The 25,668-nt window shown below is 45.8% G+C and overlaps 2 protein-coding genes and 1 long non-coding RNA gene across 6 annotated transcripts in view; 2 read left to right on the forward strand and 1 right to left on the reverse strand.

Annotated features, from left to right (window-relative positions):
• The first annotated feature begins 1,158 nt into the window (after positions 1–1,158).
• The window catches only part of LOC146498567 (solute carrier family 53 member 1), a 42,268-nt gene continuing 17,758 nt past the window's right edge, over positions 1,159–25,668 (forward strand). For 2 of the 4 annotated variants that reach the window (XM_085140026.1, XM_085140027.1), the window contains exons 1-2: positions 1,159–1,614; positions 12,990–13,041. In XM_085140026.1, coding sequence (XP_084996152.1) covers positions 1,546–1,614; positions 12,990–13,041 — 121 coding nt within the window. In that variant the 5' untranslated portion in view covers positions 1,159–1,545. The other 2 variants (XM_085140029.1, XM_085140028.1) reach the window with 2 other exon arrangements.
• Positions 4,543–8,041, forward strand: LOC146498568 (uncharacterized). The gene is made up of 2 exons (XR_014870559.1): positions 4,543–4,662; positions 4,751–8,041. It is a non-coding gene; the product is annotated as an uncharacterized LOC146498568 (long non-coding RNA).
• LOC146498569 (uncharacterized) overlaps positions 20,235–25,668 on the reverse strand; it is a 242,972-nt gene continuing 237,538 nt past the window's right edge. The window contains exon 7 of the transcript XR_014870542.1: positions 20,235–20,538. The gene's annotated coding sequence lies outside the window, so the exon portion shown is untranslated. The remainder of the gene's footprint in view (positions 20,539–25,668) is intronic.

The following is a 25,668-nucleotide window of genomic DNA, read 5'->3' on the forward strand; positions in this document are numbered from 1 at the left end:
AGTAATATTGGTAGGCTAATGTCAGGTTCACCAGGACATCATCTGCATACAGACAAACCTTAGACTCTTTGCCGTTAATGGTAACTCCTGTAACTTCCTCGCATTGTCGAATAGCAATGGTTCAATAAACAGTGCAAATAGAGCAGGGCTAAGAGGACAGCCCCGTCTACATCCTCTTTTAAGAAGAACTAAATCTGAGACGTCCCCATTAACCTTTATCCTGGCAGAAGGATAATTATATAAGCACCTCAAACAACTAATAACCTGGTTATTAAAACCCGATATAAAAACTCCCATCTAACAGAATCAAAAGCTTTTTCAGATGGCAGGAATTTAAACTGTTATAAATCATTTGTTGTCTCTGTCAATAATAGGTCGAACATATCTCTCACGCATGATGTCAAGTCCTTTTAAGCCAGAAAGAACATTCACAAAGTAGAAGCTGCAATCAGCTTTTGCCAAAGTGACTATCCTTTATTTATGCTGGTAAAGTCTCACTGACAGTAAAATAACTTGTGCTTTTAGCTTTAAGATACACAGATGAGGGCTTGTAGGACATTTTAATCAAAACAAAATGTGGATTATATATGAAACATAGACATGATGATGATGTCACCTATTGGTGATGGTGATGATGTCACCCATTGGTGACATCATCACCATCACCATTGCCATTAGGAATCCTCAAGTTGTGAAAGTAGTGTGATCATCCTGTGAAACAGGATGCTACATGCACACTGGCTTCCTACGTGTCTATTACAAATGCATAACAAGCACACCCTGGAGTCTCCTCTTTAACTCTAATGGGCACCTTCGTTTCCAGAGTAAACGTAACGCTGTTTTCAGGAAGAATAAAAATAGTGATTGACACTATAAGAAAATCATTACTGGTATCAAAGAGCAGGGACGACTTCAGCTATGACTACAACTGGAAGCCTGCCATTAAAAATGTGACATTTATGGCATTCCTGCGTTGGCCTCGTTTGATAAATTTAAATGTGACGACATTATGACGCCGAGTCCTCTCTAAGCCAGCTCATTACCTCACCATTAAGCTTGACAACGACCAGTTTACTCCCCACATCTGGTGACATCTCACGCAGAAAGCCACACCTCGTTACACCCACCACTACTTTACCTTCGCCGATCTTCGGCCCGTTATTATATTTCCCACTGCACGCGAACGCAGCGGGAGACGGGAGGTGGAGAGAGGTAGAGGATGAACGACAGCGAGAGAGCAGGAGAGGAAAAACACATAGGAAGACCCAGCTAACGCCGACACTGTTGGCCTGTCCTCCAGAAACAGCGATAAAAACAGAATTACGGTTTTTATCTTTAGCTGAGATGCCGCTCCGCAAACTCTTCGTCGAGTGTGTTTGAGACCGCAGAAATGCTGTGCCGGTAGTTAGCTAGGTTACCCGTAAAGACAAAAGGGCACCTCTGAGCATAATCTTTGGATGAGAGTCGCTGTATAAGCAGCGAAAGCCTCCCGCTGCCTCCCGGCTACAGTAACGGTAGGAGAGGAAGACTGACTCCGCGGCCGACATGAAATTCACAGAGCATCTGTCAGCGCACATCACCCCGGAGTGGAGGAAGCAGTACATCCAGTATGAGGTGAGTTAGCTTCACGTTAAACCTGTACTAGCAGCTAGTTAGCACACTGGCTAACTACACAACCGGTTACTTCATTTTAGAAATCTTATTTAAACATGGCCGTCGTCCTTTAACAGGGAAAACACACAGGGCTCCTTCAGCGGATGTGCTTCAATACAAGCAGCAGCAGGTCGTTAGCGTTAGCCGGGCAAACTAGGCTAGCTAGATTTGTGTTGTTGCTCTGCAGGTTTGAGCCGCGTCCCGTGTGCTGGCGTGCACGCGCGTGTCCTCCCAGATGTGTTTAGGAGACAAACCGTTTCGGCTGAGTCATCATTTGTCGAGCCCGTTAATCTTTGCCCGTTAACCCCGGTGTCTGTCAGGGAAGAGGGGCTCAGGTCGACCTTTGAGCGATCAATGCCATTGATCTCTGCTGGAGCCTAATTTGCACGAGGGTCTGTCAGTGTAAACAATAACATACATGAACAACACTGCAGCCTCTCACCCTGCAACTGACCGCATGCTGTGCTCGTCAAGGTTGCTGTGAGCACTCTGAACCAGACAAAGCTCTTCAGCACCGTCATCCAAATACCAGCGGAGGAAATGTCAGTGAGACCCAGCCGAGCATCGGGGACTCGTGTAGGCCCTGTGTTGGTTTTTCACGCTGAATTGGCTGTATTACAGATAACGGCTCATAGTCACTGCCAGTGTTTGTTTTCTGCTTTCTTTTCACTTTGTGAACTAACTGAAATAAAACCGTTGTTGTCCTCAGAGTTCCCGTGTTCCCACTTGCACCAACAAGAGTTCCTGTTTAGAACAATAAGTTTATGGCCTTCAAACCCCAGCAGTGGATTAATAATATAGGTCGAGTGATGTTTGTGCAGAGCCTCAGGCTCTAACGTGTTTACTTATTCATTTTTGGCAAAGTTCTGATAATTTGTTAGCTCCAGATATGAGCAGAAAGAAACCTTTTGTCAACTTACAACCAAATCTTGCACCGTGAAGCCCCAAAGTTAGTGTAGAGTCTTGAAGCGGCAGGCACAGACCACGATAATCCTGGACCTCTGCGTTCACATGCAATCAGTGTGTATTGAAGTGGTTGAGTCCAGTTGCAACAGGCCAATAAAAACACATGCATCAAATATCATCTGCTGTTACAGCCTCTGTCAATATGTATGTGTGGACATAAGCTATAAAGTTGCATCGAGAAGTGTTGTACACCACCTTGTTGTGGCTGGACTTCAGTGTCGTGTTCCTGTCTTCAGGTTTCCTCTCGTAGCTGTGAGCAGCGGTGTCGGCCTTTTTGGTGACAGCATTTGCACTGCTCACAGTCACAGACTGCTACAGCTGCACAGGCTTTAGTCAGTGTCACTGAATTTGCTAGCATGACAAAACTGGACCCATCAGGATGAGTAGGAGCTTCTTTACATACTCGTTTGTTTAGCTGAAGCACTGATTGGGTCAAATCTGCATCTCTGTATCTCTCAGTCTGTGTGAGCTGGAGCTGAGATTCTGGCTTGAAGTCAGAAGCCATCAGTCATCTCCTCGGCACTCGCGACACGTTGTTTTAATCTGGTGTTCCTTTTGTGTGACATTCACATTTAGCTTGGAGCCAAATACCTTTTCCAGAAGTTAGAAATGGTATTAGCAGCCTTGTTCGGTGTTTTATCAGCCTTGTAGCTTTTTAAAATTCACATTAGGTTGGCACAGCTCGGCAGCTCCAGGCACTGAGAAATACCTGTAATCACAAAACAAACAGCCTCAGCTGAAACAGAGAGTTGCTGACTTGGAGACAAGCCGGTCAGGTTAGTCTGATGGGAGTGTCCATCAGCAAGGAGTGTTGATGGTGGCGAGCTGCACAGACACGCAAACATGTGCACATAGGACAGAAGCACAGACGTGGACAGATGCGCAGACGTAGACAGATGCGCAGTCATAGACAGAAGCGCAGACGGGGACAGATGCGCAGACGTAGACAGATGCGCAGACGTGGACAGATGCGCAGACATAGACAGAAGCGGAGACGTGGACAGATGCGCAGTCATAGACAGAAGCGCAGACGGGGACAGATGCGCAGACGTAGACAGATGCGCAGACGTGGACAGATGCGCAGACATAGACAGAAGCGCAGACGTAGACAGAAGCGCAGACGTGGACAGATGCGCAGTCATAGACAGAAGCGCAGATGTGGACAGAGGCTCAGATGTGGACAGAAGCGCAGACGTGGACAGAAGCTCAGATGTGGACAGAAGCGCAGACGTGGACAGATGTGCAGACGTGGACAGATGCGCAGACGTGGACAGATGCGCAGACATAGACAGAAGCGCAGACGTAGACAGAAGCGCAGACGTAGACAGATGCGCAGTCATAGACAGAAGCGCAGACGGGGACAGATGCGCAGACGTAGACAGATGCGCAGACGTGGACAGATGCGCAGACATAGACAGAAGCGCAGACGTGGACAGATGCGCAGTCATAGACAGAAGCGCAGATGTGGACAGAGGCTCAGATGTGGACAGAAGCGCAGACGTGGACAGAAGCTCAGATGTGGACAGAAGCGCAGACGTGGACAGATGTGCAGACGTGGACAGATGCGCAGACATAGACAGAAGCGCAGACGTAGACAGAAGCGCAGACGTAGACAGATGCGCAGTCATAGACAGAAGCGCAGATGTGGACAGATGTGCAGACGTGGACAGATGTGCAGACGTGGACAGAAGCGCAGACGTGGACAGATGCGCAGACATAGACAGAAGCGCAGACGTAGACAGATGCGCAGTCATAGACAGAAGCGCAGATGTGGACAGAAGCGCAGACGTGGACAGAAGCGCAGACGTGGACAGAACGCAGACGTGGACAGATGCGCAGACGTGGACAGAAGCGCAGACAGAAGCGCAGACGTAGACAGATGCGCAGACGTGGACAGAACGCAGACGTGGACAGATGCGCAGTCATAGACAGAAGCGCAGACGTGGACAGAAGCGCAGACGTGGACAGAACGCAGACGTGGACAGATGCGCAGACGTGGACAGAAGCGCAGACGTGGACAGATGCGCAGACAGATGCGCAGATGTGGACAGAAGCGCAGACAGAAGCGCAGATGTGGACAGATGTGCAGACAGATGCGCAGATGTGGACAGAAGCGCAGACAGAAGCGCAGACGTAGACATGGACAGACATCTAGGAGCACCCTTAGTTGTAGCGTGTATGTGTGCTAATAATCCAGGTAACAGGAAGTTGTCTGACTACAGAGACAAATTTAGCGTGGACAGGGACGTATCAGGAGGCAGATGGAGATGATGTTGGGCCACAGCTTTAACAGTGTTGTTGACGCCATCAGCAGAACGTGTCTGTTTGGCTGGACTGCACGTACATCTGTGTGTCTGACACACTCAGAGGCTGGTCACATGCCCGCCCAGCAGTTTTCACCCACAGATAGGAGTTTATGACTTTGTAACTATAAACGGTGTCACAGCAGCACTATTTTATCTTCTGCACAGCTGCATACATGTGGGATTAATCAGTCTGCAGGTGCATGCATGTAATGCATGGTTACAGTGCAGTTACAGTTACCTGCTGGCACTCAGAGCAGTATTATTCAGTGACCTTGAATTTCTTGGTCTCGCTGACATAAAATCTGCATGGCTGGATAAAAGCTGTTGTGGAATTCACTTCTGGCTTCTCTCCCATCTTGTTCATATAACCTTTGTTTGAAAACGCCAAATCTGATATATCTTTGCTATGCGAGGGAATGACGAGTATTTCAAACAATGGCCGTGTATTTGTTACTTATTTCCTCCGAAGGTTCAGAGGCTTTCTTCCTGCCCCAGCGGTGTTTGGACACAGAGCAGATGGAGCTTGTTGTTCCACCCAGCTGTAAATCTGGCCCCGGGCCGTGTTAGTTTTAGTCCTGTGAAGCTGTGGGACCCGGGCCTGTGACGTTTGCAGAGCCGTGGGGTTCAGGGCCGTTACATGTGTGCGGTGTTTTCTGTCAGAGCAGCAGAGGCCCATGAACTGAGCTGACATGATGTCTGCTAAAACAAAGGCAGTTACCTTCTGTGTCGGCGGTTTTCAGCATGATTGCAGTTTTCCCAGCACTGCTGACATTCCAACACTGTGCAACTTGTGTTTTTTACTGAAGTTTTATCATCAGAGCGTGAGAAATGTAGCAGTAATAACAATACTAATCCAGGGTCAAACTCTGTTGACATGCTGGCTCCATGTAAACCTGCAGAGGGAAAGTGCCAGACTCAGACAGGCGCTGTACGAATCAAAACGCCTGCTGGTCATCCGTATGACTCAACGGGCTCATTGACTACAAACCCTGCTGCATGACTACATGGCTGGAGCTCTAACAGTTGAGATGTTTGTGTGTGTTGGAGGACGGAGGTCAGGATAATGAACCAGACAGAAACAGGAGAAGCGAGTGGGTAAGAAAAGAGAAAGATGGGACTGGTCGGCTCGTTTAGTTACCAGCTGATCTGGTGTAATAACAATGAAACCAGGTCAGTTGTTTCTTCTCATTGTTTGTTTGTATGGCTCAAAAGCACAAATAGATCTTTCAAATCTTTTCTAACGCTCATAAACAGCAAATAAGCTGCTGCTGTGTCAGGAGCTGGTGATGCTGCAGACGTGGTGTTTCTGCAGCTGCAGCCAGACTAACGTCTTAACTCGATCATAGAAACATGTAGAAGTTCAGTGAAACATCAAACCTGTACTACAGCTGCAGGCGAGGCCGCGTACAGAGTGGGTGTGATGTCACACCGCTTCTATAATGGCGACAGGCACTGGCCTGGTCTCAGACATCCGAGTTGTCAAACGCACCTCTGCCAGCTGATGTTTGAATATTTGCACATTCCTGGTAAACTGGTGTTGCTGGTTTTTCTCCAAATGAAGAACCAGTATCGATCCTGCAGAATAAACTGTTGCAGCACTGCTTGATACTGAGCTAATGAGCATCGATGCAAGAACCATGCATGTCTTTAGGCTGGAAGACTGACGTTCATTCAGACGAAGCCCTTTCATCAGCTTCCACATTACAGCGCTCGTTAAATGGGGATTGTTTTGGGCTTCGTCCTGCTGTGGTGCAAGCACCTGTTTGCTGCACAAGTATCTGCATCTGCTATTGATGAACTGATCAACATCTGTGGATGCGTGCACCCTGCAGCTGTGAAGTGCTCATTGGTTGGGAACAAACACAGCTTACAGACCTGAGTGCTGGTCAGCAGTGTGTGAATGTGCTGGTGATCCACAAAGACCTGTGTGTGCATTGTCCTGAAATGTGTGGGTGCTGCTGCAGGACATCCTGGTAACAGTCAGAGATGGAAGGATCTAACCCAGCATGCTCATAGAGCAGGTGGGCAACTCCAGGCCTCGAGGCCCAGCGTCCTGCAGGTTTAGATCTCACCTGGGTCAACACACCTGAGTCACATGATTAGTTCGTTACCAGGCCTCTGCAGAACTTCAGGACATGTTGAGGACCTAATTTAGCCTTTAAATCAGCTGTTTTGGTCCAAGGACACATCTAAACCTGCAGGACACCCTCGAGGCCTGGAGCTGGACACCCCTGTCATAGACCCAGTGTTGGTATGGTGCTGACATGTGCATGTGGCTCTGTGTTTGTCAGTGGTATGGATGAGCTGCCGTAGCTTATGTGCCTGTTTGTCATTGACTGCATTTTTGCAGCACAGCACTGCAGCTCAGGCTGTGCAGCAGAAGTGGAAACTGAGCTGCAGCACTTCATGGGAAGTTGGTTTGCTGATGCTAGCTGGTTTCAGGTGAGGAAAAGAGAAGCTGACAGTGAAATGAGGGTTTTACTCCAGGCGCTGTGTTAGTCAGAGGACATTGAGAGGAGGCTTTCTGCATGGTGACAGGCCTCATTAAAGTTATTTTTCCACACTCTGGGATACGACTTGGAGGTAACATTGTAGCATGTTTCCACTAATGTTGCTACAATTAAAAGCTGATTGGTTTCTACTGTACTCACACTGAACCACGGCATGTCTGAACTAAACTGGGCGGTGTACAGTAAACTAACTTAAGACCACAGGGTCTTATTAAGCTGAGTCATCTTGAGTACGTAGGCTTACATGTACTTGTAGAGCAAAGAGTCTGGTGGGCGAGCTGCTGGGAATCCAAACGTGCACCAGTGTGAAGCTGAGCTCGTTTTAATGAAGGTTTCTAAGCGTCCAGCTCCAGGATGCAAAGTTTGTGATGGTTGGTGCAGCAGGACAGGAAATCATTCATAACTGAGACGCCCACCCCTCTGTGAAAATGGCCCTTTGGTGTTTTCTGTTATTCTGTTACATTATCTCCTGCTGATAAAACACAGGCAATTTAAGCTTTTAGAAAACAGACTCAAAAGTATACCAGACACACTTAACATCACCTGTCGACGGTGTTGTGTCAAACTACCTGCCCTCAGTCTGATTTTGTAGATTTGAATATATTCCGATAAAGAAGATAAGTGTGTCTGTTGTTGCTCGTCTTCAAACACCCAAACGAACACAATCACACGTCACTCCCTGTGAAGAGCTAGCTTCAGAAGTCCAGACTTTAATGACTGCCTGCACAAAGCAATTACGTGAATCCTATTGAAAGTCTGTGAGGTGAACCGAAGACCAAGGTCCGTGCCAGCACACCATCAACTCTGGAGGAGCTTTGCACAAATTCACCATCACTACAGTTTAAAATAGAATAGCAGCGACGTGGCCAGCTGATGTACTGAGCTGTAAACATGTTATTTGTCCTGCTGACGCTGACAGTCTGACTTAATTTTGGACCGAGTGGCTTTCAGAGTTTGCAGTTTTTACACTTCCATGTTGGTATTTTCTGCTCAGCCTCGTGTTTAGTTGGGCTCTGTTTGGGAGTCGTTGACCTCTCAGGTCACTGATGAACCAGCTCCCGTCAGCTGGTGTCTGATGCCTCTATTTTAGCCTGAATCAGCAAATATGAATGTTTGTAAGTTGGAGAGCAGTTTTCTTATTCTACTTTTTTCATTAAAGACTTCTTTTTATGGATTTACCACAAATGAGGAGAACATACATGTTGCTACAGGGTGGCTGTAGCTCAGGTGGTAGAGCAGGTCTACTGATCGGAAGGTTGGTGGTTCGATTCCTGGCTTCCCCCAGTCTGCCAAATATCCTTGGGCAAGATATTAACCCTAAATTGCTCTCTGATGCATCCATTGGAGTATGAATGTGTGTGAATGTTACTTTCTTACTTAGAAAGCACTTAGATCAATGTGCTTGTGTGAATGGGTGTGAAAGCGCTTTGAGTGCTCAGAAGAGTAGAAAAGCGCTACATAAGAACCAGACCATTTACTATTTGAAGCCTGAACCAAAGTTTGCTACAGGGGGGAGAGCATCTACTGATCAGAGGTTAGCTAGGAAGCACTAAAAGGTGCTTGTGTGAGTGAGTGAGCATGTTGTATAAAGAGCTGTGAGCGTGAGAGTAGAATAGTGCTTTATAACAACGAGTCCAAAGTCATCTCTCCCAGCTCGTCATCAAACTGAACTCTGGTGCTGATCCAGGGTCAGGGGAACAGGTGACTTCATTGTTGTTGTCGACCCTCTGATGAACATTTGTGTTGTCTCTCGCTGTCTTTGGATCATCTACCCACTTTTCACATAATGGTATGATCCCAGTCTGTCTCTCCGTGTGATTGGCCACATTGGATGCTGAGCAGCTGAATCTTCAGCTCTTCCTGACTGAGGTCGGCTCGTTCACGAACAGCTCATCACTATAATCAACGTGCACTGACTCGTAGTGATGACTGCTGACTTTCAAGAACATTTCAAGAACCCACAGAAGAACACTGGGAACACTGGGAACACTGGGAACATGGCAATTGTGGAGATTAAAGGGAACAGAAATAAAGGCTTCAGCGTCATCACCCTCGTGTCTGTAGCCAGATCATACATGTAGAAACACCAGTGTTGGAAAGACTGAGTAAATATGTGCATGTAAAATGATTTACTGCTGATGATGCTGGGAGCACTGGGAGCACTGGGAGCACTGGCTGATGCCTGATCCTCGCCTTCAGATGAAACTTCCCCGCGTGCGTCTTGTCATATTCAACTTTGGCGTCTGTGTAAAATTTGTCAGTGTGTCTCTGTCTCCCACAATGCTTTGCAGCCTCTGAGCAAATGATTCTTAGACTGTTGATAGCCCTGATCTGCTGGCCCTGCTCCTGATGTCTGTGCAGTGATGCACGTTGTTGTTGTTTGTATGCTGAGTTAAATTAAAGCTGCAGACACTGGCCTGCTCTGCTCATATGAAGCATATGGATCTGTGAAAAGGTTCGACAGCATCTTCTGTACAGGTGAAGTCAACGTGAAGCTGGTCAGACAAATGTGACACAGTGCTGTTAAAGTTGTTTCATCCTTTTTTAAAAACAAACTGTTGACCATCTGGTGTATGTTACTGACTAACCATCTCTGCACTTGCATCAGTGCACAGTCCAGATGTTTTGGTCGCCATCAACAGCATCTGGAGTAATTCAGGCTGGGTAGCTGGGCGCTGTTCTTGGCAGATGTGGCGTAGTTCGTTTAAATAGTTTGGTTTCCTGGTGTGGAGCTAACGTTTAAGCGTAGTCGGAACATTTTCACTCGAGCTAAAGTCGGGCCGTTTGATAGGCTGTTTCAGATGCTAGCATGCTAGCATGCTTTAACCATCCCAAACCCAGATGTGCGTTTGGGTTCATTCTTCTGTTCAAACACACATTTGTGTCCTGCTTTCAACTGTCTAGCTGAAGAATTGAAAGGTAGTCCTTCATTGTTCTCTCCGTTTTCTGGAAACAGCCCAGATGCCTGACAGTTCGAACGCCTTCCAACCAACCTGTGTCTCCTCTGACCATAAACCCTCTGGGTCCACGGTGATGTCAAACTGGCTTCAGTAACTTATTGAACGCTGGTGTTCCAGCAGTTTGTAGTTCATGGCAGGCTTCACCCTGTTAGGAACAGGCCAGGAAGCACTAACTCGTCTCTTCTCCTCTCAGGGTTTCCTGCAGACCTCAGTAAAGTGGTGACACCTGAGATTAACTTGTGATGATATCAGACTGTCGACGATTTAAATGCCCTCTGCCAGGAGAGTGGCCGATTCTCCAGATGCTTGTTGCTGGTCTAGTCGAGGTGCAACGTGTGAACATTAGTGATTGCGGATGTATTTGTGGCCCAATGTGAAAGAAAAACCACTGCAATGAAAAAGGTGCACGTTAGTTCATGGTGTGCAAAGAAATCAGTAAACTTGCTGTGACTTCTGTGACAGCTCGTTGTTTCCACGTTGATCAAATAGGATGATGTAATCAGATACGAAGGTTATTTCGATGTACAAACCATAAAAGAAAATGAAATCCTTATTGAAGCCCTCTGATGAAGCTAATTACATTAAAGGTCACTGCGACCAACACATGGAGGCATTGTCTGCTGTCACAGTCAGCAACGCTGTTTCCTGACTACGGCTGAAAACACAAAGAACTGCTCAGTCAGACGTTAATGCTGCTTTAGCTTTTAGCTTGCATCACTCGTGCGTCAGCGGTGATGTCACTGCCCTGCAACAACAAACCTCACCTGTCAGCAGCCCCGGGAGCGCTCTTTAGATTCTGCCACAGCATCTTTCAGGCTCCACTAAAGAGCAGAGCTTCATATCTCGTCTGCGCTGTGGAGCTGGGACAGAAAAATGAGGAACAACCGAGAGATCTGGGTTTTTACATGACACACATGTGAGCAATAATCCAGTTATGACTCATAATCCTGCTGACAGTTTGGTGTCAACTAAGTGTTTGTGCTGGTGGGCAGGGTTGGAGAAAAGAGCGAGGGGAAGGAGATTAGGGAAAGGAGCAAGATTTCCAACAGCCAGCGAGGAAAAGACGCCAGCAGAGTGTAAAGAAAGGAGCGCTGCAGAGAAACTCACAGTTGGAGATTTGTGGTCAGCTGGTGTGGGTCAAAGGTATGCCCGTGGTGATCGCCGCAAGCTGCGAGAGAGCGAGGCGGCAGCGAAGGAGAAAGAACAGAAGTAGGGTAATCTGCGGGGATAAGCACAGCTGCCCTTGTTCCTGTTGAGCTGTGCGTTGTGCTTTGGAAACTCGCTCCTGACCACATGCTGAGCCAGCCTCCTGTGACCACCAGCATCTTACTGTCACACACGCTGTGGGCGCAGGACCAGTGTGGGAAAGCGCTTTGCAGCTATGGCTCAGAGCGCTTTACGCTGATCGCAGGCGGGCGCGTTGTGTCAGGGTGATGTTCGATAACAGCAGCCGCCACTTTCATTAGTTACAGAGCAGCAAAACAGGCTAAAGGTCACCGAGGCCGAGGCAGGTAAACCCTGCAGATGACACATGAGACACAACCAGTAGGACCAGTATGTACTGCACTGGCCCTTCTTGCTGCAGTATTGATAGCACTGCTTCTGCCATTCTTCACCATCACTCAGATGTTGGTATCAACTCTGTCTGTGAGGAAGACGTGGGGGCGTGAGCTATTTCAGCTCTTCATCGAACGTTTTCTACATTTAGCCTGGACCTGGTTAAAGAGATCAGAGAGGTGTGATAGCTGATCCCAACATCAGTCAGGGCTGAACGTGGATCCTTTCTGGAAATGTGTCATGAAGATAAAGGAGGTGCCTGAGCCGTGTTAGAGCCGCTGATGGTTTTCCAGGATGAAGGAGTCCTGGCATCGGAGCTGTTTTTGAGCTCCGCTTCTGTATTGACCCAGTTCTTTCCCTGGTTATAGCTCACCTGTTCAGTAACAGTGGGGTTGTTTCATGCATCATGCAGTGTAGTGTGTGTCCTCTGTGTGTTGTTGCAGAAACATCAGAGCCTGCAGGTTTTATTGGGCATTGAAGAGTTTCTTCTTATCGATGTCCTACTCTGTGATTAGTTTGTTCCAGCGCTGCAGCGCAGCACAGGCCTGACTGCGTGGGCCGTCGTTCGTCCTGCTTCACTGCTGCCCAGCAGGCCAGGCTGCCACACAGTGAGCTCATTGTGAGCCGGTGCCCTGCTGGCATTCTGACTAACTGACCACTCTACTATCTAACCCTGGAGCAAGCGCTGATGAAAGGGGGCGACTGTCCTGCTGAAGCTCACTGAGACTGGGTGACTCCTCGTCCTGTCCACAGTGGGGACAAAGCACAGCGTACACGGCCCCACAGTATGAAGCAGGCTGCTTTATTAAAGGCTGGATGAAGAGCTAAAGAACAGATCAATAAAAGAAATAACAGACTGCGCTCTGTGACTGCAGGAGGATGCACCAGGATGGGCTGCAGGTTGTTTACAGCAGGTCTGAACACCTGATGGTCACACAGCACTGTGATAGGCTGCTGCTGTGGAATCACTCTCATTGACCTGATGATAGGATATATGTTTGTACAGGTGACTGATCTGGTGTTTTTACTGTCTGCAGGCTTTCAAAGAGATGCTGTATGCTGCTCAGGACCAGGCCCCGTCTATCGAAGGTACGCATGCACACACAGTCACTGATGGCCTCACAGGAAATCACATCGACTTCCTGTTTCTTTCACCTTCTCTAGTCTTACTTATCAGAGCTGTTGCTGTCTTTGCTTTGTGCTGGAAACTGTTGTGTTATCATTTCAGTGTAAGACCACGCGTGTTACACGTTTATATTAGTGCCACAGCTGAACATCCAAACCCAACAATTCATAAATACTGATGTTCAAAAAAAGAAAACATGTTGAGAACACTTATAAAGCAGTGGGGTATACGCCCCCCCATGGCGTCAATCACAGATTAAAATAGGTTAAAGACATCAGTTACAGTTAATGGTACATCTTGTACATCTTTAATGGCTACAAACAGACACAGAACTTCTCTTTTCTATAACACCTTCCATACAAGGTAATAAACTTCAAGCCTTCAGGACCTCTGGGGCTAATTATTGACTAAAATACAGTTAGAAGCTGAATGAGTTTAAACACATTCCTAGAGTATATGTGTTATATGTATTGTAAGCATGCATGCAGTTATCCTTCTATGCTCTAGTCTCTAACACAATAGATTGTGAAGACGTCGCGCTTCTGCAGACTGAGCAACAACTCTTAATGAGCACAAAGACTATGCACTGTGTATGAAATACTTCTGTTAACATAATGGAAGGATCCTCAAATGAACATCTTCAACTTTAATGCATCAATACTGTGAGAAATATTATTAGATAGAATAATGCTGTAAAGAATGTTATCAATGCAGCTATAATGATGCAGATTAGGCAGCAATGAAAGAATTTCTGTATCTCCACAGGATTTAAAGATCATGAAAACTGGCCTCCAGCTCAGTGTGTTTGCTGGGATAGCTGGGCACAGACTGGGAGGTGTGGTCACACAGAGTAGTGCTGCCCAGTTACTGCCTTACTTACATTCAGTTAGGCTGATTGATTGATTGATTGATTGATTGATCCTGAAAATAACGATCAGTGGAGTCCAGTATTCTCTATCCCAAACACATTCAGAAAATATCTTTACTGCAGCTACTGATTACTTTAGTAATCGAGTAATCTATCGATTATTCCATCGAGTAATCCGATTACTGATCCGATATGCGGCATCGGTCTGATCCTGACCTAAAGTGCTGGATCGGATATCGGGGAGAAGTGAGAAATGTAACCTGATCCATCAAATGTCACAAAAGCACCTCACAAAACCTGCGACATGGCGTAACCCGGCTCGTGACCTCAGCGCGTCGGAGCAGCACGCGTCACGTGACAGAGCGGCTGTAAAGTGCGCGACCTGTCGGCGGGCTGGACGCTGAAAGCATCTGGAGCCGCACTACGTGACACGGCACCTCGGAGGAAGCCGTCCCAGAGACTTCCTCTGTGAATGTTTGTGGAGCTTCAGAGCCGGCACATGGAGCTGGGACGTCTGCGCGACGTGTGACCGAACGATGGACAGACTCACGATTTACTGTTACAGGAAAAAACTGTTACAGGCTGAACAGTTTCAGGGTTCCCAAAACGAAACATGAAAAACACTTTTTTCATCCTTGTGTTAAGTTTATTATAGAAATGACAGAAACTCCAGTCTGAGGTTAAACATGATGGTAACGGCTCCGACATCCATCCTGATCCATCCTGATCCATCCTGATCCACTCTGGATGTTTCTGTGTAAGAGCTCCACAGGTTGTTGAATATGAACATTAGTTTGCGCTCCTTTTTCCCAGAACAAAGAGTTTCTGAAATCTGCATTAAATTACATTTTAATTTACTTTAAATATTACTTGAAGCACTTAGACTGAAAGCTGTGCTAAAGGTTTAAATACAAAGATGTCGCTGAACTGAAACCTTTTGTGTTTTTAACTTTAGTGTTTTGTTTTGTAAATTTGAGTTTGAACTTGCAGGAAGCTGTAAACAGTTTTATTGATTACAAAATGGACTTTATCAGATTCATATCTGTATCAGCAGATATCAAACGTATGATGTCGTATCGGGCAGAGTGGTGGTATGGCGCCATCTCTGCTGTGAACATGGGTCACACTCAGTTTGTTGATGAGGGACTCCACCAGCTCTGTGAAGGTTTGAGTGCTGGTCACAGGATAGGAACAGCTCAGCGTCTCAGTGACGGCGCCGCCTCTTGGTCTTCACGCCGTGTAAACCGACTCGGCTGCACGTTACGGCGAGCCGGCGTCGCTGCCTCCTGATGTCAGTGGTTTCTCCACGCGCTGCTCCTGAACACGTTTCTATTGCAGGTCTGAGTCTAGTTTTTAAATCTGGGTGATAATAACTGATGTTCCTACATATCAGCAGCATTTAAACCAACGTCAGTGTTGATTTTACGATAAATGTGTTGTTCACTAAACACGCTGCTGCTCACGGCCCTGTGCCTGTTTGCAGCAGCTGTGCGTCTGTGTCTTTGTTTGTGAGTGAAGGAAGCAGCGCACATCATTGCTGAGTGGGAGCCCAGCAGCCCCTTCAGGAGTCCACAGTGGGAAGCACGAAGCCTGAGTGTCTGACTGCAGGTTGACGTTAGCCCAGGTTTCATGTGCAGGAGCAGTTAGGTTTCCCAAACGAAGCAACGATGGGCGTGTGATGGAAACGCACACGTCTGTCTTCATGCAGTAGCTTTGTTTGTTTGCACACAGCTTCAGCTGCATTCAGCTGAGCACATGAAAGCCCAGGATACAAACAGCATCACAGTTCTTCACCTCCAATCGTTTTATATGACGACACTTCGGCCTACATTATTGCTTAATTATGTGTCTTTGCAAAAATACAGCAGCAGGAGCCACAAAATGACCAAAATTTAAGGCCTGAAATCATCTTAGAAAGTCTTCAAACCAGTTATCAGAGGCCTGTATTCATCATGTAATGACTGGTCGTGTCACTGCGCTGCATACTTAAACTTAAAGCAATACTAAACAACGTGACGAGCACAGTGCGCTTCCCTCATCTTTCATCTTACTTTGACAGAAGCGACTTTAACCACTTGAAGGAACTATTTCTGTCCCAAATGTGATGTTAGAAACCCAAACAGCAAACCGTGTCACCGCTTCCACTGCTGCTTTGCACCAAACATGGCCGCAGCTGCCAAAGGACCATTGATCCTGCGTACACGGCTGAGTGCTATTGGTTTTTAATCAGCAGCAGGAGTGAAGCGAGTGAATTCAAATATCATTTCAAACCTGAGGACCAACGCCTGTTTTAAGCTCACGCACATATTTGACTGTGAGCACAGAGAGTCAGCGTACAGATGGAGTGAACTGTCACATCTGTCCGGTGTTTCACGATGCGAGGCATCCAGATGGAGTTCAGAGGTGGTGTGAAGCTGATCACGTCTGAACTTTCACACATTTTATTCTGCTTACACAGAAGAAACATGTTTCTGTTCATGTGTAAATGTAACAATGACACGTTTACCTTGATCACAGTTTTAAGATGATCCAGACTCTGGTCGGCTCACGTGTTTGGTTGTGCTGAACCACGTTCTTCAGTTTGATTAGGCCAGTTAGCTGCTTATTGTAGCTAGCACAGGTCAGTAATCATGTATCGCTCATGGTAGGGCCGCCACGATTCGTCGACCATCAAAATCGTCGACCATCAAAATCGTCGACGACTCATTTGAAGCTTTGTAAGATCCCAAAAGACGCAGGAATAAGTAGTAGGATTTAAGAGTGTAGTAACGGACTGAAACTGAAGGTGGCAGCACTGCATGTACAAGGATGCCAGCTGCCGTTAAACCCCGAAGAAGAAGAAGCAGCTCCGGTATCGTAGCTGTGTCCAAATTCTGAGGCTGCATTTGGAGGCCGATTATGTGACAGCGACGCGACGGAGCCGGTCCAAATTCAAAGACTCCTCCAAATGCGTCCTTAATTTCCCCAGATTTGAAGGATGGGTGGGGTGTGTCCTTCGTTGCCCAACCTATCCCAGAATTCATAGCGTGGCCCTGCCAAGTCCAAGAGCACCTGGCTGCAGCCGCTGGGGAGCGCCATATTGTGACCTCCACAGCAGCTGGACACAGTAACACGTGACTTCAGTTAAATCGACTCTGACAGCGAAAACTAAATTGTGTTTTTGTTGCTATTGATGCTGCTGAGAAATAAACTTGGTTCTGAGTGTTTTAACACACTAACATCCCTTCAGCTCGTTCGTGGCCAAAGTGTCCGTGTGTCATGTTTTTGTTTCTTTGCTACTTTTTCTGCATAAAGGTTTTTCCATAAATATAAAATAGTCATTACTTTTTACATTTAATCCTTCAAACACCTTTTTCTGGTTCAATGCACGTGTTTGAAGACAACCTCAAAACTCACCATTTCATATATCAGCAGTGCTACTGGAAACTACTGCACAGCGGTCCCTCGCTATAATGGTTCACCTTTCGCAGACTCGCTGTTTGCAGACTTTTACAGAGCGTTGTGTTCTGATTGCTGTGGGTCACTGTTGTGTCTCCTGTACAGCACAGAGTGCGTTCAGCTCGTCAAATTCACATAAATCTTCGATGGTTAGCAGCGTGACTCTGACGTGCTGCATGTTTGTTTTCTCCCTTTGGTTTCATTCTGTAACACTGGACTTACTTTTCTACAACGGTTTGAACTTTGAGAGTTTAAACAAGAGAGAAAAGTGTGAAATGTTCCTGCCTGTCTGAGAAAAGTGTATAAAGTTTGTAGTGACGGCTTTTACAGCCTTTAAACATCTGTAATCATTGTAAAAACTAAAGTTGGCTACTTCATGGTTTCACCTGCCGCGATAAACGAGGGACCGCTGTATTATTCATAGTGGAGTCTGGGACATCTAATAGATTAACATCATTGATTATTGTGCACTGTTATTTCTGTTCAAGGAGAGCAAAAATATGAAACTCTCTCAGCTTGTTCGTTGCCAAAAATGTGCATGTTCACAAAATGCTGTAAAATGTATATTTTATAGCATTTTGTGACTCCGACATATGATTTCAGCTGAATTACAAAAACTGTTCATGCATTTGTGTCATCGTGCTTCGATTATTGTAATGCCCCGTTCACCAGCTTGGATAAATCATCTCTTTCTCGCCTCCAGGCCATACAAAATGCAGCGGCCAGGCTACTAACTCACATCACTATTTCATATTCTTCACACTGGCTCCAATAGATGATAAACTCTTGTTTTAACACACAGAGCACTAAATGGCCCCAGATTATTTATCCCAGCTTCTTATAAAACACTCTGCTGCTCGTTGTCTGCGCTCACAGGCTCAGAGTTTGTTGGTTGCTCCCCGACTGATGACGAAAGGGGGCGGAGCCTTTCAGTCTGTGGCACAGTTTACCACCACAGTTACGTTTGGTTGACTCTGTGGATTCTTTAAAAAGCAGTTAAAACTTCATTATTTAAACTTCTGTTAATCAACACTTCTGGATTGTTTTGAATTTGCATTGTTTATATTATTTTATTACTTAATGTTTTCTTTATTTGAACCTTTGTGTGCAGCGCTTTGTGACTGCCTGTCTACGAAAAGCGCTAAATAAATAAACCTCACTTACTTACTTATTAAAACATTTCTACTTTTACCGACTTTAAAGTAGCTCCAGTTCCTTTCATCAAAATTTGATCTACATTCTGTTTTTACTCTTTAAATGCCAGTTAGGTCGTATATGTTACCAGTGACGTTTCAGATAAAAGGTGATAAAGTCCTGATGGTTTCATGAATCTTTGTATTTATTTATTTTCATATAAGCATCGAGGACAAGGCTGTCTTGCAATTGTTGAGGTCACTAGTGTGCGCCCCATTTCTTCCAGGATCACTCTTCATTTGTAGGTTTTAGTGGACTCTTACTGCTGTGAAGTGGTTTTCATGGGACAGAGGCTTGTATTCCAGGATCTGGGAGATTGTGAGCAGTGATGCCCTTCCTACCATCTTTCCAAAAATTTAAATGATCTGGAAGCTGTTAGTCTGACTTACAGCAGCAGCACTTTCTGCAGCTGCAGAAACTCCAGGACACGTTTACAGTGTTTGTTGCTGTTTGTGCTGCAGCTGCAGCTTTGAATTATTTTTTGAGAGTTAATATTTTGTTCTTGTTGTGAAATCTACAAGAGTAAAAGTGTTTTAGCAGATGCTTCAAAGCTACGTTTGACTGGGAAACTCAAAGCTCAACAGTGCATCAACAGAAATTCACTGCAGCCTGTGCAATATTTAATGCATCATCATTTTGTTCCAGTCTATCTTGCAAACACATATTTGTGCTGCAGTGCCATGCACAAACTACTGGACCCTTCAAACCTGTGTCATTCTTTTGGTCCGTTGCAGCGCAGTAAGCCATCAAACAGCCTTATTGGAAAATCAGAATTAAAAAACAAAACAAACAACCCCCCCCCCCCCCCCCCCCCCCATGCTTTTAAAACGAGCTCCAAGTCCTCTGCAAACTGAAAAACAAAGAGGAAGAAGTCCCTCTACACAAACACTGCAGATGACAGGCCAGGCAAACATCTATTGACCTGTTTGAATGCCTCCTCATCACGTGAGCCTTGAAGTGGCTGGGCTCCTGGGGAGGCGGGGCTCCTCGGGAGGCGGGGCTCCTCGGAGAGTGCAGCGGAGAGCCGTCCTGATAGTGGTGGCTGAGTTGACGTTGAAGAATGCTGACATGACAATAAAGTGCATATTTATAACTTTAACTATGAGGTATATTTAATACCAACAGACCTTTGAAAGGCAAAGCATTGTGAATTTGTCCATTTATCTGCTGCTCGATCTTTGCCCTGACAGCAGGGCTGAGAGCACAGAGGGCAGTGAAACAGCCAACACGTGGTGCATTCCTGCAATTCTGGCTTGGAGGCAGAATTCAAATTGACATGTGCATCCAAAACAGATAAACACCATATACACATTTGAGTTCAGGTTTTAGCAGAAATAACACGTTACACTTAGCATGTAGAGATACATACGTGTCTATTGACAAATAACAGACAGTTTAACAAAGGCTAACTCAAATCTGGGCAATAAAGAAGCAGTTTAAAGTAATCTTGCGTCCCTACATTTTCAAATAGACCCTGATTTGAAAATGTAGGGAGTACAAAGTACAGATACTCATGCTGAAATGTACAGATAGGTTCCAGTTAAGTCCTGCTCTCTTACTTAAACCAGGGCCAGTAAACATGTCTGTGTTTCTCTCCCATGAAGCACGATAAAACAACATTTAAAAATGAGCGCTATTATAACACAAACAGAGTGCCAGCATGACCAGTGTGAGCAAACTAGACGATTCCTACAATTATGAAATTACTGACAGCAAATTCATATATGAAAGACTCCCGACCTTTACGATCCACTTGTAAGGTTTCCACTGTATCCATGCAGAGGACGTGTTTCCGGCTACTGTGGAGGTCGCAATATGGCGCTCCACAGTGGCTGCAGCCAGACCCTTCTCGCCAATTCCAGTTTCCAACAGTGGCGGCCGCTACTCAGGTTTAATATTACTCTTATTACTTTTTCTGGGTCACAAAATAAACTTTTCAGATATTTTCAGGAGAATGTGGCTGTGCAAGCTTCAAATACCTGCTCGGTTTATCGAGACATCACATATTTGTAAAGGTGACGTTTTCAGAGACGTCTGTTACCCACCAGCTCGACAGCTGACCGGGAGCTCGAGGCTCACTGGAGCCGGTGTTCTGACAAAACAACCACCTATCAAGCCGTCCTACTTGTTGTTACTGCGCATGCGCACAACTCAAAACAGCCATGTTTCTGCTTTTAATAGGACACGCCTATTATTTGACCCTACCCCGATCTCGTGCGTGCGAAAAAAGGTTATTATTAAACGTCTTACTTCTTTATTACAGTTGATTCTTGTTTTCCTTAAGCTGTCGTCAAACCTTTCAAGCTAACATGTGTTTTTGCAAAAATACTCCAATTTGGAGTCTCAGTTGAAGTCATCTTTCTTGATTTAGTGCTTCTAAACTTCTGTAAACTACAGAACGAAGCATTCTAGCATACAAATGCAAAACCATGTAACAGCTTCTAATCAAACAGCTGTGTTTCCCCTCCATGATTGTGTGTTAACATTAGATGACTGTGTGCTGGCAGCACGTTGTGATGGTGTGATTTGGCCATCAGAACGTCCTACCTCTGGATATGTATGATGGAAGCATGAACCACGTAAGGTAGCATTGATAGACATGATTATAAATTTATGTTACGGTAGGATGAACACCGGGGAGAACAGCGAACTCCCGCACATCGCTTTCAACCCCCCGCCGTCTTTCTCTACTCCGGTTAAACACTGTATATAAGTCACTTAGGTCAGCGGTCTCCAACCTTTTTAGCGCCACGGACCGGTTTATTCCCGACATTATTTTCACGGACCGGCCTTTAAGGTGTCGCGGATAAATACAACAAAATAAAACTAGTACCAGTACTGAAAAAAAGAAGATTTATTCATAACACACGTGAAAAGACCCAGGAAAACCGAGTAAACGATAAAAACGATAACAAAATAACGCTGAAAACCAATAAAACCTCTGAAAACCAAACATTTCACTCCTGAGCCTCAACTCTCGCGGACCGGTACCAAACGACTCACAGACTGGTACCGGGCCGAGGCCCGGGGGTTGGAGACCGCTGGTTTAGATAACTTAAAAATGTTACTGTTTGTCTTTGTGTTTTGTTTGTTCCTGAGTAAATCTGTTTGGCTGAGATTAAAGTTTTCACACAGCTGAATAAACGTCAAGCAGAAAACTGATTATCAGAAGTGTGAGATGCTGAGAGTTTACTCCAGTGTCCTGTTGTAGTTTAGATATGAAGGAGCAGCTGAGTTTATTAAACTTCACCGAGACAATCTGCAAATCTCATTAAAGTTTAATAAACTACCATCTTGTCTTTATTTTTAGTTAGCACCTTAAACACTTCCAGCTGTGAGCTGATGATAGTTATATAAGAGCAGATGCTGCTGCGTTTTACGTCCAGTGGACGATGATCTGATCAGTCGAGTAATTACAAAACTAATCTGAGCAGTCGACTATCAGACGAATGGTTTGTGGCAGCCCGAGCTCATGGAGGTGACCTCAGCTGCTTAATTATGAATTGGGATGAAAAACATCATTGGTGAGCCTGACATGTGTCCCTAATGAGTGTTATGATTGGGAGTGATGTCAGTGTTACAGATTAATACCCGTCCCATTAAAAGACATCTGTAGATCACATGGCTTATTTGTCTGTTTATTGATGCTGGGCTGAGTGACGTGATGGAGGGTGGGCACTGTGTATGCTCCCTGATCACTCAGTCACAACACTCACCTGCTGCCTCCCACCAAAGCTACTTAGTCAGGTAGATGCTCTGTACCAGATGACCACATTGTTGTTGTAATAGCAACGTACTTATTAGGCTGTTTTCCCAGCATCGTAATGATGTTTGTTAGAAAAGTAAACATGTTGATGTCATTAAATGATGCGCAGACAGCAGTTTCCTGTAAATGACAATCAGCGATTGTCTAAACCTGCGTTTTGCCAAAGAAAGCTTACATCATGCTGAGCTGGCGTCCTGAAAACGCTGCTCGAGGTTTCAAAGGAAAGTGAATAACCTCTGATCAGTCGGGTCACACAGCTACAGCACACCTTGACACGGTCCTGCGTTTCGCCCATCACCCTGTTCATAGTCCAGTCCGTGAATAAACCAGCTGCCATGTTTACAGCTGCCCCTCAAAAGCGTGAAGTGTTGCAGAGCTTCACCTGAGCTCACTCTGTTCCACTGCTGTTTGAGCTCCAGTCTGCTGACTGTGTGGCCACTGCTCCCACAGTAAAGTCACCTGTATGTGATGTGCATGTGCACTAGCTAAGGTACACACAGCTGTATGTTAGCGAGGTGGGGAACACACTGTGGCGCCCCTCCCTCCCCCCTGCAGTGGGCGTAGCTGCACAAACGCTGCTGCACACGATGCTGAAAAAGCTCCACGAGTGGGTTAAACCCTTTGAAGATGAATGCTCTGTAGTATACTGTGCACTATAGATAGCACTGGGTGGTCTGCACCGCCCCTCTGTGTGGTGTTATATAGAGAGTCACACGTTGCTGTGAGGCTGTGATTCACGGCTGATCGTCGAATGATTAAAGCCTCATATTTGTGTCCACGTCAGCTGACATGCACTTCCTCTGCTTTGGTTTATTTTCTGACTCGTCTCTCTGTCTCATGTTTGCTCTTCTGTGATAATCACATTATGTAGGCGATGGTATCGTGTTGTTTGTTTGGACCCTTTGTGAAAATGTGTTTTATTGGAATAATTTGTAAAATGAATCAAATCTCTTAATGTTGAATAATGATTTTGTTAAATCAAACTTACAGTTGAACGTTAACTCTTCTTCTTCTTCTTCTTCTTTGCTGTTACTGCTCTTGTTGTTGGGTCAGTTTTCTCTGTTCCCTCAAAAATGGTGTCCAGTGTTTGAAACGACATTATCATGACGGCCTACTGCCTGCACACTCTGACCACGAGAGGCTGCTCTGTTGTGCACCAGGACACGCCCAGGACGCCCTGCAGCGAAATGATGAGGCGTTCTGCTGGATTTAGGCCAAGGTGGTCTCAGTTCATCGTCCAGGGATGAACCTGCTCTGTTAAAGCACAGGCTGCTAAGCTCTGGTATCCTGAGGAAGTGTTAGTCGGCTCAGCACAGGGCCCGCCTGTGGATGCTGGGCCTTCAGCCCACTCCATAAAGTCTGCTTCTGATTGTTTGGACATTCACAGCAGTGGGCTGTGGGCACGCTGTTTGTCCTTGCAAAAGGAGCAGATGCCGGTCCTGCTGATGGGTTAAGGATCTTCTACGGCCCTGCCCTCTAGGATCTCCTCCATACTCGTCAGACTCTGCTGGGAGATGCAACAAAGCCTCTTGCATGACAGGCACTGATGGAGGAGCTGCACTAACCTGTAGCATTGAGATATTGCTCCATGCTACCAGTGATGCTACTCTAGCCAAATGCAAAACAAGACTGCTGCTCTGGGACCAGAACGCTTCATCAGTCCAGACTAGTGACAAACACTGGATGAAATCACAGAACGCAATTTATGCAAAGTGTGCAGCTTTGCATGGACTCAAAGAGCAAATGCATTGATGCTGTCCCACACGGGGGACACGCTGGAGGGATAAGTGCTCTTTGTCCAAGTCAGAGACTTTATCAGCCGGTATCAGACGAGTGTTGCAACCAGCCGTGCAGGATCGCATGCTGTTTGTGAAACACTGCACACGTTCACCGAGGCTGAGGATAGAAATGTTTCTGTGCAGCTGCACTAACACCTCACAGTGTAGGTGGGAGGAGTTTAATGCTGCGGATCCACGTACGGTTAAGGAAAATCTGTGTGGAAGATAGAGGTGGGACTCACCATACATCCACGATACGATATTATCACAATACTTAAAAATATTTTGCGATATTCAGATTCTGTACATAAAGGTAAACTTTATCAATCATCATTTTCTCTAATATCAAAGTCTCACACTCAGTCTTTCTCTCATTTCAGTTTGATTGTTGACAAACTGAACGGTTTGTATTACAGTCTAGTCCAACTTAACTGAATCAACCATCTGGTACAATTATAGCTATTCTGAACTATGCAGTTTATGAAAACTATGCAGCCCCTTCAGCAACTGAAGAATTTGAAAGTAAATTAAAATGAAAATAAAACATGTCTTAAATTAAAATAAGTAAACTGTCATGTTTATTAAACACATTTGGACAGTGAAGGAATGTCAGGATTCTTGCTCAGAAAAAGGATCAACATGCTCTGAAGTCAGAGCACAAAAACCTTTTTGTAACAAAGTATCCATTTCTGCTGTCCCTGTATCCATACATTATTAGCAAACAAACTATCACCATGCTACACAGTATCCATTTTTCCCCCAGCCCTAGTGGAAGAGAGCGCGGTGGCGTTCCTGTCGCACGTCTCAGTGTTTTGGGCCCAACGTGGCGCCTGGGTGCTCGCTGTAGTTGCTACGTTCCACAAAAGAACACACGAAATGTGCAAAGCAGGGTGTTGCTAAAAAACCTGCTTGTCAAATGGAAAGTACAGGCTTTAGCTGAGACACAGACATGGCATAATGGTAATAATGATAATAATCATTATGACTTGACTGAGACACGCAGAGAAAAGAGCCGAATAAGGCCCAAACGGGATAAGGAGATTACGGCAGTCTGACAGCTGTTTGTGTGTTTGTGCGCTGCTGAGAGAGGGAGTGGTTTGGACACGCCAATTTACTTAATTTGGTGTCTTGTCTAAAAGCAGCCACTCTGAAACACAGTGAATCACTGAGTGTGCACACTGAACCACCTGACCCGCTGTTGTTTGCTTGTTGTTGCCGTGACAGCGGGCTCAGCTCGGACACACAGGTCTGCTCAGGTCAAGTTTACCAGAATCGGTGACGTGTGACGTTGTTGAGATGAAAATGATCCAAATTACAGGACGGCTAAAAGTCTGAAAAAGCACATGAGTCAGTGGGAGGAGCAGGAATCAGCGTTCAGGTAAGTATAGCGCTCCTGCCAGGACATGCTTGAACAGAAGGGAGACACTCCCACTGCCACTCTTTGATTAAAGTGGACACGCCCACTTTCCAGTGTCCGTGGTTATTTTGCTTGTTGTCAGGTGACTTCAGCAACGCTCCATCACCGCACGTTTGTGCACATCAACCT

The sequence above is a fragment of the Neolamprologus multifasciatus genome, chromosome 18 (assembly GCF_963576455.1).
Source record: "Neolamprologus multifasciatus chromosome 18, fNeoMul1.2, whole genome shotgun sequence".
Taxonomy (NCBI): domain Eukaryota; kingdom Metazoa; phylum Chordata; class Actinopteri; order Cichliformes; family Cichlidae; genus Neolamprologus; species Neolamprologus multifasciatus.